Below are 20635 nucleotides of genomic sequence, written 5' to 3' on the forward strand. Positions count from 1 at the left end.
TAACTGATCTCATCCTTCTCACCAATATCTTCGAAATCACCTTATACACACATCCCACCATACTAATCGACTGGAAATCCTTGATCTTCTTAGCCCCGACAAATTTCTGAGCTAGCATCACCCATGTGACATTCACATCAGTTGGTAGCTTAGCACTTTGGAAGAACCCCATCACAGCTACATTGAACTCCTGACCAATCTCCTCCCAGCATTTTTTAATGAAATTCATATTATATTCATCACTACCTGGGGCCTTAGAAGATTCACAATCCCATACTGCCTCCTTGATTTCCTCCATAGATGACAAAACCTTTAGAGCTTCAGCCTCAGCTCCATCAATCTGCTTCACCAAACCATCCCGAACACCAATCCTCGGAGTATATTCTTGTCGATACAGATCCTTATAAAACCCCCTAATTGCCACCTTTATTCTTGCTTGATTCCGCACAAGCTGTCCATGAATCATCAGAGCTCTATCTTGTTATTCCTTCTTCTAGTCGAGGCGATGTTATGAAAGCATCTGGTATTCTTATCCATGTTCCTAGCATGTTTGGACCGAGACATCTGCTTCCAGTGAATTTCCTTCCTAATATACCACTTTTCACAAAAGCTCACCAATGCCTTCCTTCTAGCCTCCGTCGTACCATCATAGATGCCATCACTAACTATATTGTCAAGCTTCCTGATCTCATCCTCAAACCTCTTTAGTCTCTTATCCATGTCGCCAAAGTTATCCTTATGCCATTGCCGCAAAGGTATCGTCAAGGCCTTCAGTTTACACCATCCGAAGTAGCACTCAGACAAATTCAATGATATTTTTATTTTATTTAATGAAAATATTTAGTAACGAAAAAATTATCCAAAAACAGTCAAAATTTAAGTTATTTGACATTCATTAATCTTAACAATAATTAATGAATGCTAAATAAAATAAGATTAGCCGCTTTTATCTTCCTAACATTATCGTTTATTTAATTGATTAAACCAAATTAACTATAATTAATTGTAATTAATTATTATTAAGGTAATTTTAATTTACATGAGTAAATAGTTTGGAATTAAAAATTAATAAATTATGCATATGTTCTAAATCAATTATTGGTACACGTCTATCCTAAATAAGTGTATTTTTACCAATTTGAAGATATAAATAATGTAATTGAAAAATCAAAGACGAAATTGATGCACTTCATAAATTTAAAGACCACTTTGAGGTTTGACACATATTTTTTGAAATATAAAATCAGTTTTATTTTCTCGTAGATAAATTTATCAACATTTTAAATTTTTGTGGATAAAAATGATAATTTACTTCCAAAACAAATTAATATTATGTTTCCTAAGAATTTAAAAAATACATGACAAAAAATAGTATTGACATCTTTTTCTTTTCTTATTTTTATCTCTAATACAAAGTACTGAATCTGGTAGTACAAACACCTGTCAACCATTCTTAACCTGGTCTAGTAACTTTAATCATTTACCGGCATAGACCATATTATGCGCAATAACGTAAGTGATAATTGTTTGAGTCATGAAAATCCTAATATTTTTTTACCTAACAGCCAAGTTATAATGACAAGATCAAGTTAAAATGACAAACATAATGAATTGAAAGAAAATATTTTAATTAAAAAAAGTTATTAGTGGATCCTATTCTGATGCCATTTTATGCGGAATCCGAGTCACCATATTTTCCGATATTCAGAATAACCCACCGAGAGCGCACAACCAAAAGAATTCGTGCAGTTAAAGACGGGTTTTGCGGAACATTGGAAACTAACCACCGCAGTATAGAATGTCTTAGTTTGACTACTAAGGTTCAACAATAACTTCTAACTGATAGCTAAAAGAGTACACCCAAAAGAAAAAGACGGTTCTTTATCCTTGTCCATGCTTCAAGCTCTCATAAATATCTATCGATAGAGGGCATATGGTACCATAAATATAGTCAGGACGTTGAAGGAAATTCTTATACAACAAATCGGTAGGTAACATATCTGCCTGCAGTCTCACTTGGCCGGATTATCTTAACAACTTGTCCACGCTTCAATCCATAATATCTTGCAACAGGATCAGTAACTTGAATCCTAGGAAGCTGAGGAAAACCCCATCATATATATTAGGGTTGAAGTAACATGTTAATATGTTGCAAGATTTGTAGTACAATTCTAGAATTAAATATATAAGTCAAAATTAAACATACTTGAGTTTCTTTCACAGTATATCTCTCAATCAAAGTTTTCTTCTCTGCATCAGTAAGTACTTGATGCTCAGGGACAAGAACATGTTCTTTTATGTTGATCAGCAATTCTGCTTCCTGCATCAATAGGTTTCTTACAAGTTGTAATTGACAAAGAGAAGCAACCATATTTCTAGCAGCAAAACTAACATAATACAAAAGAAAATGAAAAAAAAGAAAATCTTAACCATTGAAAGGATAATCTAAAGAAATAATTAATACACTATTTCCTTTGCACATATATCTCTTGGTGAAAATTTCCAATCACAAAAAAAAAAAAAGTTTAAAGAATACGGGTAAATGTGAAGCTTAAGCAGCTCCCACCATTATGAACTGTATTGATTATCTCTAAGTTTGCAAGACTAAACACAAGGACAATAGTCTCTGACTCCCTATAAAATCCTGTTGTTTATTAATGAGTAGTATGTTCTAAATTCAACACCAAAACTAACAAATTTTATTTTTATAAATGTAGTTTTGATTAGTGATTTGAGGGGAAGTGGAATAGAGTCCAAGGGATTTAATTGGTTTTCATTGTTTGGTTTGATAAAATGAAATAGAGTGGAATGGTTAGTAATAAAATAACAGAGAAGATTCCATCCTACTCCATCAAACTTTCAATTGTGTTTTCTCAATTTGGGGTTAGTAATGGAACCATATTTTATAAAAAAAAAAGAGAATGGAATGTTGGAAATTATTTTAATTAATATTGGGTTTCTATTGATTGTGGGTTATTTTGTTGCTAAAATTGGTTGAACGGATAGCTTCGATTCTTCAACCATCATGCGTTATTAAACTTGGGCTCAATAGTCAATAGTGAATACTAGGGTATAATAGTCCAATTGATGAAAACTAGGTCTTTGATGAAACTAAGTTACTATACATTTATCTTATAATCAAATCTCACTTCCACCCTCAATCTCTTCACATATGAATACCCTAAACCCTAACACATTCCATTCCATTTCTTTAAGCTCACTACACTCTCCTAATACCTACAATCAATAGAAATTGAATCTCCATAGATGTTTCAAGCTATTGTAGAAATTGAATATATGACTCAAGAGGTACATTATAAACTTATAGTAAAAGACAGACCTGGAAAACCTCCAAGTGAAATTTTTGAGAAACTTCACTGATACAAGTGCGGGCAAATGGTGTTAAATTCTGTTGACAAACCAAGATAGCCCTGAAAACATTCTCGGAGTTCATTCGATTGGTGTAGGTCTTCAAGGTCTTGACACCAACTTTAGCTTCTTCGGGGAAGAAGACATAGATCTGGTCAGAAGAATTATCCTTCTTGGATTTGTTGATGACAAGGTCTTCCCTCTTCATGTTCTCGCCATATTTTCTTCTAAATTCTTCTCTACTCATCTTGATCTCGAAGTCCCCAACAAGGTAATCCCTGTCCCTCAGCATCTGCATCACCGTCTTCCTAATTCTATACAGCCTGTTGATTTCCTCCTCCGATAGAACCATCCTTTTTCTTCTTTCTCTGTTCACCAGAAACCAAACAAACAACAAAATATAGGGCATATTATAACGTGAACAAATGGCAGATTGATTCGGAAGACATGCACGTTTACGAGATAAGAAAAAATTCGCACTTCAAAATTATGATTCTGAGAACAAAACTCACGATAAATAATAAAAGGTTGAAAGGGTTGGAAGAAAGGTGATCCTCGTAGAGATGTTCTTCACACAGAGTAGCCGCTGCCTGTCTTCTGCATTTGAAGGAAAGGATTTATAAAAGTGTGTACACGGGCCAGGCCAGACCAGGTATATACATATAACATAGTTATCAAAATCGAATCGATAATTGAACCAATCATGGTTCAACCGGTGAGTTACGGTTCATCCAATTAACCCAATCATAATAAAATAAAAATATAAACTTATAAAAATAAAATTAAAATTAAAAGTTAAAATACATGCCTTCATAAACAATAACTTGTAAGAACCGAACCGGTAATCAAACCGTTTAGGTTATTGGTTTACTGATTTATTGGTTCAACCGATAAATTACTGGTTGAACCGGTTTCACGTAAATAAAAACTATAATAGCAAAGGTATAAAACAACAGCTATTACAAAATACAAATTCACATCAATTGTTCAATGTTGGAAGCATAACCTATTTCCAACAGTTCAATTCAAAGGGTTCCTGTTAGGCAAGACAAAAGCAACCATATATGCATTCACTAAAATCTGTTTTGGACATAAAACCAGTTTTGCCGACATGTTTTCAAGCCTCAATTTGCCGAATGATTTAAACTATGAGCAACATTGGTACCTAACTAAGACAAATAGCCATGAGAAATTGATGAATGGATAACAAGCACTTAACTCACAAGTAAAATGGTTGCATTCAACTTGAAAATAACCATTCAATTCAACACACATTTAAAAGCAACACCATAGTAGTTCAACAGCAAATAATTCGACAAAAAGACACAGAGTCACTACACTAAACAGATGCACAATGGCATAATAGTTCAATAGCAAATAATTTCGATAAAAATTGCTAGAAAATCCAGCAATCCTTCTTCTAAAGCAAACAGGCATAATGGCATATTGGCATAATCAAAAATTAATAAAAAAAAAATCCAGCAATCCAGCAATCACTACACTAAACAGATGCACAATCAAAAGTTCAACAAATTTAGTAATTTCATAATCAAGAATCAACAAATTTAACATAACCAGAAAATCTATTCAGCTATTCAATATTTCCATATCCAGCAATATAAATTCACAGCAATGTTACATCAACAAAAACAACCATAACCACTACAAATCAGGAAAAAAAAAATCAACAATCTGCCATTAACTAGTTCAACAATATATACATAATCTGCCATTAACCTATCAGTTATTCACTCCCTTAATCAAATTAAAATCCAACTAAATAATTCAAAAAAACAGAGAACAGATTTCACAGTTTGGAGACCAACTTGGATGAGGCAGATTCTGGCGACGGAGAGGCAGCACCGCAGCAGCGACAGAGGGCAGCACCGCAGCAGCGACGGAGGAGACGCAATGGAGACGAAGCAGAGGAAGAGAGTCTTCGAAACTGAGAGGGACTGCGAGGAAGAGAGTGTTGGTGTGATGAGGGGAAGAAGAGACTCGAAATCGTTGGTGTGATGAGGTGAGGAAGAAAGGCTTCGAGAGCTCCAGCCTAGGTCCAGGGGTCAGGGGAAGGGTATTGGGGATTGGGGTAGCCGTTTAGGGTTTGGGCTTTTTTTTTTAAAAAAAAACAAAACGACGTCGTTTTTTGGTAAGGAAAAACAAAAAAAATCCAAACCGGACGAGTTTCACAAAACCGCCGGTTCTCCGGTTTTAACCCAAAACCGGCCGGTTCAAATGGTTCTATCCGGTTTTGTTCCTTATACGGTCAATTTACTCAACTAAACCGACCAAATAACCGGTCACCGGTTTTTCGATCGGATCGGCCAGTCTGATCCGGTTTTTACAACTGATAAACATATTAATAAAAATCAATTATCAATTCTTAGGACATAACTAATAGGACATAACTAATGATGCAAAATTAATAATGAATTAGTCAATAATACAAAATATTTTTTTAATTTAAATAATCAAGAGAGAACAAAATTCATTTGATGATGCACAAAATTCATTTGACGATGCTTGTTCTTGAGATAGTGGTATTTCTAATGACGTTTGTGAGGAAGATATTTTTAAAATTCTAGTCCAAAGAATGAACAGAAAAATTCATCTCAGCAACAATTTTCAACAAATTCAACTCTAATGATTTTCAACAAAAAATTTTTGTTAACTGATTATTTCAAAAAGACAAACAAATTCAAGATTCAACGATGAATCAGTAACAAATTCAACTTTAATGATTTTTAGCAACAAAAAAATTTAACCAAATGATTATTCGGCAACACAGCAACAAATTCAAGGTTCAATCGCTAACAAATTACACTCAGCGATGACTTTCAGCAACAAAAATATTTAGCTAATTAATTATTTGAGGGAGACAGCAACAAATTCAAGATCCAGTTACGACAATTAGTAACAAATTCATCTCAGTGATTATTTTCAACAAAAAAATAGCTCAGTTATATTTTCAGCTACAAATTTCAATAACAAATTATTCAAGATAACATTCATCAGAATAATTTTTAGCAACAAAAAAATTAATTCAGTGATATTTTCAGCAACAAAATCAAAGTACATTGATGAATTACAGCAACAAAACAGAGAAAGAAAGAACAGGAGAATTTGTTGGAACTCACCAAGTTTAGGGCTTCTGGTTCCACAAAGGAAGCTGACAGCGGAGAGGAAGCTGACGGCAAGACTCGAAGCAAGAAGACAACAATCACGACCAGCCCGGGACCTACTGCTTCTGTTGCCGGCGATGACAAGCGCAGAAAAAAAAGGCGCGCGAGCGCGACTAAGTGCAAGACGGTGATGACTCACACAGAATGCGACGACCAGCTTCAGTGCGAGACTGAAAGCAGTGAGAGAAACCGGAGACGAGAGAGGAAGAGAGCTTGAGTGCGACTGTGCGAGATCCAAAGAACCACAGGGAGAGAGATGAGATCGCTCGTGCTTTAGTGAGAGAGTGACCAGAGGAGGGAGACATCGAGGGGCCAGGGCAAAAGGGTTTTTTATGGATGGGAAACGACGTCGTTTCCAAAATAAAAAAAATTAAACAGGATCCGGTCCGAGTTTTGAAAACCGACCGGTCACTTATTTTAATAAAAATCAAACAGGTCGAATCGATTTTTGCCGAGTTCAATGCTTGAATAGTTTGAAAGGTGGCTCAGAACAACTAAATAAGTAACTGAATTTTCAGTTGAACCGACCAAGTCGAATTGTGTTTAATGACTATGAGTAAAAATATATTCGAACCCAATTCGATTTTTTTATTTTAAAGTTAGGAGTGCGACTCAAAGCCGAAATCTTTAGGTGAGGATGAAAAAATTATGTTAATTGAGCTATAATTCGTTGGTAAAACCGAATATTTTATCATATCTATTTTATTGAGGTAAAATATGATACATTAACTTATTTGTTTAATATTAAATACCTTGCTATAAATTATATTTATAAATTCCTTTTAATGAATTAAATTTATAATATATATTCTTGAGAATTTATGAAGTGCTTTTACCTTTACTTTTATTTTCTTAAGCAACTGAAGTCACTTGGAGTTAAATCCCATTTTTGTTCATTGCGACGTGAAGAGCTTCAATTTTATACTGATTTGTTGATAATATTAGTATCTACCATTAGATTGAATTGCAATTATTATTTTTTTTTGGGTATTGAATTGAATTGAAATTATACTAGTTTGCTTTTGGTGAATGAGCACTTCTACAGTTCTACTGCCCTTGTGTTTATTCGAAAATGTTTTCCTTAAACGTTTTTTATCCTTCAAGCTTTTTTTTTTTTTTTTTTTTTTTTTTATCAGAGTGAGAGATTAGGGATTTTGTAACATCATAGATAGATAGCACTTTCAGTATCAGGGTGTGGCTCAAGAACCCTAACCCTAGCCTTCAAGCTTAAAATGATTACGAATGTTGAATGTACTTATAAACGAAGATTAAAAAAAAAATAAAGGGAAGAACCTGAGAATAAAGCCCAAATTATATACATTGGTAAATAAACGGAGCCTAGACCAATTGGTCCACATTATCCCACAGTAAGACCATAAGTCCAAAAATGTTCACATAGTCATGAATTTCAGTCAAGACTAATTAGAGTTGTGGTATAGAAGCTAGCACTTTGTTTAAGCTTTGTGAGCTCTTAGAATTTATCACATGGAGGGGCCTTACTCCATGGCCGAATTTGATGCCAAACAAGTATGAAGGGCCACTGCTTTGGCTTTTTTTGACAATGTAGTTTGCCTGCACAAAGACCTATAAAGTGGGTGTGACATGTACAATTTGTCAATTTCAATGATCAATTAGATTACTTGATCCTGATGTACCTCATTGTGCTCCTTAGTGGGGGCATAAACAAGTTTTCTTTACCAAGACATTTTATCTCTTCCTCAACTACGATTTTTCCTTCAATTTACAAACATCTTCACTCACGCAACAAGCAGCCTATATTTCCTATAGGAAAGCTCCTTTATTTTGGATTAAAACCAATTTCCGACAACTACCTTAGTAGTTCAATCCTACTAGCTACTGTGTGGCCTCTCGATAAAATTCAATTTTAGCAACCCCGTCTTGTATAAAACTTTGGAGGTCAAACCTAATTTTATGAAATTTAGCATTATCTATCAAGTATATATATATATATATATATATATATATATATATATATATATATATATATATATATATATAGTTGGTGAACAATATTGTCGTTTTATTTGTCAATTTAATTAACTTACTGCACAGAGAAAGTATAGTAATTGGGAAAAAATCACAACAAAAGTATAAGCACAAGCACCGCTGGAGTGAGGAACTAGCAAAGGTTTCACAATCACGATAGATGCACCTAATATGGGTGTTTAACTTTTTGCTTACTTTAACAAGATTTATTACCGTTTGAAAATGTATTATCAACCTATTTATCTTTTTTTTTTGGGGGGAAAATGCTATGTGTCCTTTAAAATTCAGCCTTTATTCAGCCTTTAAATTTAAATAATATTATTTAAATAAATTTTAATTAAAAGACATTCCAAATTTGTAGCTAAACATGTTGGTAATTAAAATTAATTTAAATTTCAAATACTAGAATTTCTCTAACTTCCTACCTACTTTATAAAATAGTTATTTTATTAGTTTTTTATTTATTTGCACGTCCCCCTCCCCTCTTTCGTGTACGTTCTTTTTTTTTCTTCTCTCTCACTGTTCTTTACAAAAATTTTCATAGAAGAGTATTATTTCTCTACAGGTAAATTTATTATTTCATATTTAATATTTTATTATTATTATTATTATTGTTATTAGATGAGTCGTGCTATTTTGTTTCTATTTCGAGTGACTTACATACTAACTCAAAACTCATTCATCATTATTTTAATAAGATTATATCAACATTTGAATTAAATAATAAATAATCAGTATATATATCAATATTCTTTTCTTCTTCTTTATTTTTTTTCTTTCTTTCTTTCTTTCTTTTATTTTTTTTTTGAATTTTTTTATTGCTTATTTGAATATTAACGCTTTTAAAATTATTAAAATGTATATTCGTAAAAATTAATTTTTTTCAATCGTAACACATCTAAAATTATTAAATTATACATAAAATATTTTTAAAACACATCCAAAATTATAAATCTAAAATTTAAATTTAAGCATTAAAAATAAAATTAATTTTTTATATCTTATTCGAGAAAAACTCATCTAATATTTCTCTTTTTTTAATAGTTAGATTTTTTCGTTACTTATTTTAATATTAATGCTTTTAAAAGTATTAAAATGCTTGTTTGTAAAAATTCGATTTTGTTTTCAATTGTAACACATCTAAAATTATTAAGTGATACAAAAAATATTTCTAAAACACATCCAAAATCATAAATCAAAAATTTAAATTTAAACATTAAATATAAAATTAATTTTTTTTTATATCTTATTCGATAAAATTCATCTAATATTTCTCATTTTTTTATTATTTGTTGAATTTTATCGTTACTTATTTGAACATTAATGCTTTTAAAATTATTAAAATGTATGTTTGTAAATATTGGTTATTTTTCATTTATTACACATCTAAAATTATTGACTTATATACAAAACATGTTTGAAACACATCCAAAATTTTAAGACGGTTTAAGATTTATTTTAAAATTTTAAATTCAAAATTTTGAATTATAACTAATTTGATTTTTAGATGTGTATTTAAATTGTAATTATAATATATTAATAATTAAATATATTAAATTTGAAATAAAAATTTAAAATTTAAATTTAAATTTTAAATTTCAGTTTTATTTAGTTTGTATTTTGAATGTGTATTTAATTTTAAAAAGACACTAAATCTATTTAAAATTTTTAGATATGTTTGTTTTATTTTTTTTAAATTATTGTAATAAAAGGCTGAATATTGTACAACTTTTAAAGGATACCTAGTTGAACTGTTTTTGGGGGGGGGGGGGGGTGTGGACTAATAAACTATGGTAATGAATTCTTTTTTTTGGACCGAAAACTATAGGTACTTAGGTAGTCATAACATAAACAGTTTTTCTTCTTTTGACAAATTTAAAAAAAAAAAAAAAACATTTTTTCTTCTTTTAACTTTCTATCAAAACAAAATGTTTAACAAAGCAAAAACTATAAACGTTAACCAAAACAGTTCTACAAACCGAATAAAAACAAAATTACAATTTACAACACAAGTTGTCTTCACCAACCACAATTCGCATAATGACAAACCACCAAAGATTTCCCCAGTATTTTATTTGTTCAAACTTCATACTATCACTGTGAATTTTGAACCCCCCCAAAAAACGGTAAATATAAAATCTTTGGCTCATTGAAATATTCAGCGTTCAATAGGTCATAAGATTTAATTTCTGTGCATTCTTGGTTAGTTGTAAAATAATCTTACACAAATATCTAATAATTTATCATATATCCCATCCATGAAAATATTCGAGTTAACAATTTATTATTCTATACACAATATAAACAAAAATATTTAATTAGGTGATAATATAATTTTTTTACACTGTTAATATGTACTAATTAAACTCTAAAATCGTGCGTAGTAGTTATTTGTTTTTCTTAACACACGTGATGTAAGATTCTTATCCAATACTTATTACTAGTAATCAACAATTTATGGAACATGTGGACCATTAGATAATAATATTGCTGACTCAAGCTTCTGAGTTGGCCAACTCCTTATGAGAGGCTCCATCATTTCCTCAAGAATCTTTGTAGTTTGGAAAATAATCACCAAACATGCAAACTTGGAGGAGTGAAACAATAGTTCATATAATGAAATATGGTAATGCTAATACTATAAAATCCGATGATGCACAATCACACTTTTCAAGAACATAAAGTTGGAAACAGATGAAGATAATGATAATGCTAAGGGTGGTTTTTGCTGTCTTTGTTTTCTCATCATTGGCAGCAATGGGTTCTTCAGCAACAACTCAACTTGTTACTTATGTTTTTGGTGATTCCTTAACAGATGTTGGTAACAATAATTTCCTCCAATATTCATTAGCTAAGTCTAACTATCCATGGTATGGGATTGACTATAGTGGGGGCCAAGCCACTGGAAGATTCACAAATGGAAGGACTATTGGCGATATAATATGTATTTTCTTCATCTTAATGCTTTTGTTTAGTGTTATTTTCGTTCGCTTGTGCCTGAGTATGTGTTTATAGACAAGAATTTAATTATAATATACAGTATGTCAGTATATTATGTTTAGGTGATTTTTTAAATGATGAATATTTTTATTAACATGCCAATATATATAATTGGATATGGTAAAACTCTTTTATACTGTGAGTATATAAAAATTAAATGTATCTCTAATTTTCGAATGGACATAAAACAAATTTTATTTTAGAATAGAGAATTTTGTTTGTTTTTATATTTTTCTCTTTTTCTAGTATCTTTGTACTCAGAAACAATTATCAAACGGGATATTGGAAAAACTAATAGTAAATACAGGATTTTATTTATTTTAATTGTTCTGTTACTTTTATGGTATTTTGCAGCTGCAAAGCTTGGAATACCATCACCACCAGCTTATCTTGCAGTGTCTCAAAACAGTGATGCCCTCCTCAAAGGAGTAAATTATGCATCTGGTGGTGCAGGAATTCTCAATGATACTGGACTCTATTTTGTAAGCAAAGACATTTATAAACCTACATGATTCTTATTATTTTACAGCTTAGTAGTAGCTTCTTATCTAACATTTTCCCCTATTTCTACATTAAATGTTTTAGATTCAGAGATTATCCTTTGATGATCAAATAAACAGCTTCAAGAGAACCAAAGATGTAATCACGGCAAGAGTAGGTGAAGCAGCTGCAATCAAGCATTGCAATGATGCCATGTACTTCATTGGAATTGGTATATTTTTGCTTAAATATTGATTTCAATGTTTAAAACTTCAATTATCCACTTCATATACTAAAGATGAATTGCACTTTTCCAGGAAGCAATGACTACGTCAATAATTTCTTGCAGCCTTTCCTAGCAGATGGCCAGCAATACACACATGATGAATTTGTAGAACTCTTAATTTCAACCTTGGATCAACAACTTTCGGTAATAAAAACACTGCATAATACTTTGTTAAATTTATGTTATACATCCTTCTCAACTGGAAAATGCAGTTAATAGGTCAAGTGCAAACTTTAATTACTGACGGGATACTCTCCTGAAATCTGTACTAAAATCCTGTTAATAATCAATATTAGTGAAAACGAATCTGTAATATAGTCAAATAAATTTACTAATTGAGATTTTATTTGCTTATTTCTAGAGACTGTATCAACTGGGAGCAAGAAAAATGGTCATCCATGGAGTTGGTCCACTAGGTTGCATTCCATCACAGAGGGTTAAATCCAGAAAAGGCCAATGTTTAAAGAGAGTTAATGAATGGATCCTTGAATTCAACTCTAAAGTACAAAAGCTACTGAACACACTCAACCATCGTCTTCCAAATTCAAAGCTCATATTTGCAGACACCTATCCACTAGTTCTTGACTTGATCAATAATCCCACTACCTATGGTAATTTAAGATCTTAAAATAAAATCCTTAAGACATACTCATTCATACTAAGCAAATTCTTTCATTCAACTTTTGGTAGACATGGTCTAATACTATATCATCACACAGGTTTTAAGGTTTCAAATACATCATGTTGCAATGTAGACACAAGCATCGGGGGATTATGCTTGCCAAACTCAAAGCTGTGCAGCAACCGCAATGATTACGTATTTTGGGATGCATTCCATCCATCTGATGCAGCGAATGTTGTTCTTGCAGAAAAATTTTTCTCTACTCTTTTCTCATCAGCTCCTGCAGCAGCACCAGTACCATCACCATCAAACTAAATCTTTTTACAATCAGTCATCAAAATATCAGAATTGAACCACACCTTTATACCAAGACTTTACCCTATATGTCTAAGTCAATCAGATAGTCAATTGTAACATAGATTAGCAACGTGCAATCAAGGAATCATTGCAATAATCATCAAAATGTTAGAGAGATATGTTACCTATGAGTCTATCTGTCTATGACATAATAGGCATATGCATATCGAATTTTTGATAAATTTAACAACAGAAATTATCAGATTTTTCCAATGAAATGTTGGTTAAATGTCATAGTTACACAAACACAAATTCATAATACAGAGATAGTAACTTGTATACCAGTACTACAAACACCATCATCCATTCAATTTCCAATATAAACAAAGACATTTAAAGATTCTAGGAACACATTTGATTTAAATATAAAGAAGTAATAGATTGCTCTCAGTTGAAAGGCCAAATTTTTTCCACATAAGAAGACATGAGATGGATAAGGCCTCTCCCATTTAAACCCAAACTGCTTCATGATCTTGACACAGCCCTCTTTCAATCTCTAAAAGGAGAGGTAACAAAACCTCATCCATTAGAAAAAGACATCATCAAGCAAAATCAAGCTCAAGAAGCACTTGTAGGCTCAAATGAAAAAAGGCCTAAACCCCCATCCAGCTTCAATTCGGTGTGGTTAAAGCAAAACAATCATCATCGAGCATCACAAACCAATTAAAACAAAAAGCCAAAATAAAAATGGTTTCTACTCAATTCAAGGAAAATTTGATTTGAACATGGATGGAGTAACTTCCATGCTCTCAGTAGTATAGGCACAATTTCTTTCCACTTGAGAAGATTTGAAATGGAAAAAGCCCCCTACGAATTAAGCCAAAATGCATTGTGTGCTTAACAAAACCTTCTTCCAAACCCTAAAAGAAGAGGTCCCATTCCGAAACCTCGTCCGTTAGAGAACGGATTCATTAGGCAAAATCAAACACCAAACATCCATGAAGCTTAACTAATAGAGTTCTAATCCCAAAACTAGCTTCTATTCGGTGTGGTTAAAGCAAAAAAGCATCATCGAGCATCACAACAACAATTAACATAATTAAAACGGTTTAAAAGCTCAGAAAATCAAAACCTAGAATTGAAAAATATGAAAATTGTGGATCCTACGAGAAATAGCATAATCCATATTATAAATTAGGGAAAATGCCAGTCCAGAGGAACCGATTTGATTTTGCATCCTTTCGTATTCTCTATGCCATGGTTAATTAACATAGAGAATCATAGTGGATGCAGATTTCGAATCTGAATCAGAAACTGAAAACGAAAATGGAATCGAAGAAGGGAAAAACCTAATGCTACAAAGAATCCATTAGATGTGAGGACCAAAACATAATGAAATCTGTGCGAGGGACGAAAAGAAGGAGACGTAGTGTGTTTATATAACCCTTTTGCGACGCGAATAGGGTTTTGAATTTCACTGATAAAATTACGGTTTTACCATTGCAGAGTGGAGGAGTGTGGAAGCTGCAGTCCGCGGAAATTGCGAAAAGTGGAAAGGAAAATTCATAACTGAATTTGCTTTTTTTTTTGGTAATATAACTGAATTAGCTTTATTTTACAGTTGTAGTATTTTTGGCCATTTGGCAACTACTCCATAAATTACACTAACAAAAAAACCCCACTAATAAGACAAACCGAAAAGTTTACTCATAATAATATGAATAAAAAAAGTGAAAAACAAAAATATTATCCACACATTAAAAATTAACTATTAAAATCAGCTAATATATATTTATGTATATATTATTATTTTATATTTTAATATATGTTCTATGCAGTGACAGATTCTCTTATATATTTATTATAGTAGTTGTAAAAATTTTTTTTTTAAATTAAGAGTGAAACTTAAACTTATAAGTATAAAGAGATTATACCTTCATTGACATTCTCATTTAATTAACTAATCAATTAGTGTGTATAATAATACAAATAATTTTTCAACCTACTTAAGCGCTCTTATTGGAAGTGGCAAAAAGAATTGGAGGAGCTAAATTCACGCCGGCATTGTTGCCATGGGAGATAGTAGATAGGAGACTACAACTTCAAAATTATATACAACAGTAAGTAAATAATCTAATGAATTGATTTTAAGTGATATGTAGAATTTTAGATGCATAATAAGATTTAAAGCAACCTAAAGAATCCGTGAATGGTTGATAATAATTGACCAATTTGAAAGAATTACAATGATGATTTCAATTGCATATTTGCATCCTCACTTAGTCCAAACCCTTTACTGGTTTCTTTGTACAAAATTGAATGGATCAATTTGAACAATGCTACCAAAGATGATATAACCTTGTAGCACCATCATTCATATATCACAAAATTTTTGGATGAAAAACACATTTTCAAGATTATGTACCACACTTCATAGCAAAACCACTCCACATATTAAGAATCCTATCACCATTAATAGAAGGCTTCTAATTCTCAACTCAGAGCTTTGGGGATTGTAGGCTGATGAGGAATCTGAAGCTGTAGAATTCATTGATGGTGCTGTGACATTGGTAAAGGTAGTAGCATTTCTTCCCAAACTGCACATTCAAAAACCAATCACTTGTAAGTAATACTAATTTCACAAAGCAAGCAAGGATATTGAAAATGAATCAAAGAAATAAATGCCTTTACCTTCCAGGAAATATACAAGAACCATGACCTACAATAAATGAAAACCACAAAATGTTAAAACTTCAAAGCCTTAAATAATAGGTTAAATTACTCTAGAGATCTCTAGATTCATTCATCTCTCATTTGGGTTTCTATAGTTTTACACATTTGTAATCAAATCCCTATATAGTACAAACGTTTTTTAATCAAGTTCATTTGAATAGACGTTTCCTAATCAAGTCCCTATATATTGGATGACGAATCGCTGTTTTTGACAAAAAAATTCTGCACAGTATAAGCAGTTAACTATCCATGTTTAAGCTATAGAGACTAATTGAAAGTTTGTGCACAATAAAAGAACTTTATTAGAGCTTTTAAACTATAGAGATTTCCAAAGTAATCAAAGCTAAATTAAACTAAAAAATGCATATAGCAGCTTACTTGGATCCGTGGTGGAGACAGTAGCCACTCCATTGAAGTCACAGGAATCAGGAGTCTTTCCCATCTTATGATAGTAACTATCAAAAGCATAAGTTGAATGTGCAATCACATTGTCTGGTTCATAGCATGGTTGTCCCTGCCGCATAGCAGAGCATTCCACTTTGCCCGGTCCACACGCCCAATCTAGTGCAGCCTGCAACATCTTCGGATCAGCACCCTCCTTTGCAATGCAGAAAGTTTGGTTGCTGGTATCATTTGCTAAGAGTGCATCTGATCCAGTCAAGTGTAAAATGTAAATAGGTGCACCATTTGCATCGAAGAGTCCCCAATTCTTCTCGGACAATGGCCCCGGCTTCATATCCTCGTTGTAGAGCTCGTAAATGTAAGTGCTAACAGCAATTCCAGGATACTTGGGAGTTCCAGTTTGGTTCAGCACATGCTTTATAAGATTGCTATTGTAAGTATTTGCATTGTCAATTGTTGCATCAGGCTCGTTGGATCCACCTTTCGAGGGCCATCCGGATTCAGTTACTACTACAGGAATGTTAGTGTAATTTAGAAAAAGCATGGCAAAGTATGCTGCATCAACCATAGCATCAAAGACATTGGTGTAATGCAAAAGGGTATTGGAATCAACGGCTTCTTTGTTCGGTGGCAAAGGCTTGAAGAGTGCATAGTCCAATGGAATTACACCATTTGATTGCATGTAATCATAGTAAGGGTATATATTGAGCATGAGATAAGAACCAGTGGATTGCAAGAAATCAAGCATTGGGACTAAAACTGAATTCAGTGACTTGTTAAAGAAAGCCTGCGAAGGTGGAAATGAATCGAGGATGATTGAAGAGGAAAGGGGCGTTGAGACTTTGATTTGGCGATCAAGATTGGATGCAACGAGAGCTGAATGAATGTACTTAAGAGCATTGACAAGTATTTTTGCTGCATTAGGAAGGGCAGTTAAGACTTCAGAACCAACACAAATGGCTGTGATGTTGGTTGCTGGATAATGGGCTACAACATTGTGTGAAACCCAGTTGGCAGCCGTCGAATTCGATTGGCCGATTGCTAGGAGCTCTTCATTAGGGACAGTGATAACAACTTGAATGCCTGTCTTTGCTAGTGCGACAAGCATAGCTTGGTCAGCATCATACAATCGAACATGTCGGATTTGCTGAGCTTTAAGTAGTGCTACTACTTGAGTAGGGTGTGGCATATCTGATAGATCTGTTCCAATATTCACACCAATAAATGGTTCTGCAGCCAAAAGAAAAAAAAGAAAAGCAACAGGATTCAGCTTCAGCTACTCAAATGACATAACTCCAGAAGCATATGCAGAAAGAATCTTGACAGTTAGCACAAAATTTCTCTTTTTTAAAATCATTTCCGTATTTATTACCACTCACCAGCATCTAAAATCTAAATCCTTTACTAAAAATCTGACTAATCCGATTCAATGAAATGCGGCTGACTCTCCGGGCACCGGAAAATAGCTTTTGAAAAAAAAAAAACCCTTCTCCCTTTTGAAGACTTAGTTATAACTGTAATTATTTCTGAACATTAGGATAGTTCCCTCAAAGAAAGAAAGTGACTGAAATAGAAGCATCATCCTACTCCATTTTATATATCTAAATATATCATAGATGGGCCGCACTCAAATCAATAAAAGCCTAGCTAATTGTTTTTTATATATACTATAATTTAATTTTATTTACACCCAAAATTGGCCAAAGTTTATAAATCACATTCAAAATAAGTATAACATATACACAATAATAATTATTGAAGGGTCTTCTGCCACTGCTATTCTATAGCTTATAGCTGATTACAAACCTTGAATCTCACAGAAAACAGCAATATGCTACATGCAGTAAATAACTTCCAAATAACTTCATTAGTTTTCACATTGAGTTCTGAACAATGCCAAAACAATGTTATTTTGATGAAATACAAACCCAAAGGAGAGAATGGAAGAAGATTCATGATTCATAATGCAAGCATAAACTTTACAAAACAGAAAACGGAAACTCATAACACAGAACTCAACAAACAGAGAAGCTATATAATAAAGAGTGTGCACACAAACCTTCATCAGCTGCAACAACAAGAACAGACACTGCAAAAAGCAGCAAAAGAAGGGAATGCACGGCCATAGATTCAAACAGAGAAATCTGGAGCAAAGGGAAAAAACTCAATAATGAATGAGAGAGAAAGAAAGAGAAGGACAAGGAGTGTAAATGAAATGGGACTGTAGAGAGAAGAAAAAAAAGAAGAAAATAATGAAGGGAAATTAAGGTGTAAATGCAAAGAGGAAAGTGGGGTAAAGCTGTAGTAGTAGAAGTAGTAGGAGAAAGAAAGAATATAAGAGAGATGGGGTTTGCAAGATCAAGACATAAATCACACGTGGAAAGCTTGTCAGAACAAATCAACGGCTAAGGAATCATCTCTGTTTGAGAGAGTTTCACTGTTAACAAAGCAAAGAAAATAGAAAACCAATGAACAAGGCAAAAACAACTTTTTTTTTTGTTTCCAACATTTATTTAATCCATGGTTCTTTCATTTTATAGTAATATGAAGAAGAGAAAAAGAATATGTAGAAATTAGACAACATTCTTTACTTGTTAAGCATTGTTTGTATGTTTAACTTTTATATAATTAAGTTTGAATTAATAATTAGGGCAAGAATCCATTTTTTATTTATAAGTATTGTCAAAAAGTTAATATAAAGGGAGGTGAAAAGGTTGCAAATGTTGAAATGTAGAATAATGTAATGGAAATGGTGATAAAGATGTTATTATTTAATTTTTTTTCTGAACATCTTTATATGTTTATGCATATTATTATAAAAAATATATTAATAAATTAATTTTAACAAATATTACATAATATTTTTGTTAAATAAAGTTGTATTGATGAGACTCATTTTATTCACTAAAATATAAAAGTTAAATTGGTTCACATCAATTTAATATTTCTAACGAAAGATTCTAACTATTTTAAATGTTAATTTAATTATACATGCACTAAAATGAGAATTAATGACTTGAATAAGCAACGAAGGAGTATAAGTTGATATAATAAGTTAATAACCAACAATGATTACATTTTTGTTCATATATAATTGATTAATGTGATGTAAGTGCATGTGGAGGTGATATCCTAGCCGTTACAATACGGTGAATTCTTTCTTTTGAAACTAGTTGATTTGTGCTTTGTTTTGTTTTGTTTTGTTTTGTTGTGTAGCAGCATTCTCACTGTGTGTCTGAGCATGCAAACTCTCTGACCTGGAATTTGTGTTATGCGTTGTGAGCTTTTGAAAACACCGAAAAGATACCCCTAGAATTATATTATTTGTGCATGTAGAATATAGTTAAAAAACTATTTGTTATTTTAGTTAATTTAATACTTTTTTAAATATTTATCATTTTCATGTTTAAAAAAACTACTTGAGGGACTTTTTTCACTAACCCACAACCATGAAGGTGCTCACTCCTTCATCTCCAATATGAGGATACTATCTTACTACAATTTTACATACATGAATCTATTGTTATTATTACATATGACATTTATTATGAACAGATCTTACATTTTTAGTGATTTGAATGTGGGTTTTTTTTATGAAGGTGCAGCTACTTTTGGGCACCATTACTAAATTACCATTATTAATTCAAATTGTACTCTCGCCAAACCGAAACAAGAATAATGGGAGATATAAATCTGTAATTCATCCAATATTATATAGTGATTTAGCTTCGCATAAGAGGAGGGGAAAATTAGAGATGTATTATTTGCATCACTTTTTAATGCATATCTTTTGTATACTTAGACATAAAAGTAAAGAAAACGAGTTTAAAAAAATAAAAAAAATATATGTAAGACAATTAAATTAATGAAGTTCATATCAAATTTAATTAGAAAAAAAATTGAGAGGGTGTCTGACACCTTTTATTTATCTACCTAAAACATTTTCCCTACCCATTGTGACTGGCCAAGAGGCACATTAGCAGATAGTTATGGATTGGGATTGAACAGCATCAATCCAATCTATCTACCCGCTATTCCAGGGTTTTGTACCTCCTAATTAGTAGTTGCTACTGATTAATTGGATAAAATACAGGATTTCATTTTTTGTGTTGCCTTTTTTACTTGTTCATCTTAGACGTAGTAAATAATTGTCCCTTTTTTTATCCATTATCGATTTGAAAGAAGAAAATAACTCTGTCCAATGTTGACACAAAACGAAAGTCAAACCCACGTATCCGAGAGAGATACATAAGAATT

The 20635-nt window shown here is 32.1% G+C and overlaps 3 protein-coding genes and 1 long non-coding RNA gene across 8 annotated transcripts; 1 reads left to right on the forward strand and 3 right to left on the reverse strand.

The window, feature by feature from the left end:
• Positions 1-1607: 1607 nt before the first annotated feature.
• LOC112702539 (DNA-directed RNA polymerases II and IV subunit 5A) lies at positions 1608-6876 on the reverse strand. Of its 5 annotated transcripts, none has more exons than XM_025753628.2 (5): positions 6507-6876; positions 3882-3966; positions 3341-3737; positions 2207-2320; positions 1608-2098 (listed from the first exon to the last, which is right to left on the reverse strand). In XM_025753628.2, the coding sequence occupies exons 3-5, from the start codon at positions 3719-3721 to the stop codon at positions 1973-1975; spliced, it is 621 nt and encodes a 206-aa protein (XP_025609413.1). In that variant the 5' UTR covers positions 3722-3737; positions 3882-3966; positions 6507-6876; the 3' UTR covers positions 1608-1972. The 5 variants fall into 5 exon arrangements, with proteins under 5 accessions (XP_025609413.1, XP_025609414.1, XP_072055256.1 ...); XM_025753629.3 differs by having other exon boundaries at positions 3882-3963; positions 6507-6856; XM_072199155.1 differs by having other exon boundaries at positions 5196-6854.
• Positions 6877-11235: 4359 nt separating this feature from the next.
• Positions 11236-14655, forward strand: LOC112702540 (GDSL esterase/lipase At5g37690). Its single transcript, XM_072199158.1, has 6 exons — positions 11236-11502; positions 11913-12040; positions 12144-12270; positions 12356-12468; positions 12686-12935; positions 13044-14655. Exons 1-6 carry the CDS (start codon positions 11253-11255, stop codon positions 13259-13261), a joined length of 1086 nt encoding a protein of 361 aa, XP_072055259.1. The 5' UTR covers positions 11236-11252; the 3' UTR covers positions 13262-14655.
• On the reverse strand, positions 12784-14810 carry LOC112702541 (uncharacterized). Its single transcript, XR_003154175.3, has 2 exons — positions 14593-14810; positions 12784-13226 (listed from the first exon to the last, which is right to left on the reverse strand). It is a non-coding gene; the product is annotated as an uncharacterized lncRNA (long non-coding RNA).
• A 632-nt stretch (positions 14811-15442) lies between these two features.
• On the reverse strand, positions 15443-18727 carry LOC112702542 (glucan endo-1,3-beta-glucosidase 2). The gene is made up of 4 exons (XM_025753631.3): positions 18438-18727; positions 16355-17608; positions 15935-15962; positions 15443-15840 (listed from the first exon to the last, which is right to left on the reverse strand). The coding sequence occupies exons 1-4, from the start codon at positions 18502-18504 to the stop codon at positions 15675-15677; spliced, it is 1515 nt and encodes a 504-aa protein (XP_025609416.1). The 5' UTR covers positions 18505-18727; the 3' UTR covers positions 15443-15674.
• Between the last annotated feature and the right edge of the window lie 1908 nt (positions 18728-20635).

The sequence above is a fragment of the Arachis hypogaea genome, chromosome 7 (genome assembly GCF_003086295.3).
Source record: "Arachis hypogaea cultivar Tifrunner chromosome 7, arahy.Tifrunner.gnm2.J5K5, whole genome shotgun sequence".
NCBI lineage: Eukaryota > Viridiplantae > Streptophyta > Magnoliopsida > Fabales > Fabaceae > Arachis > Arachis hypogaea.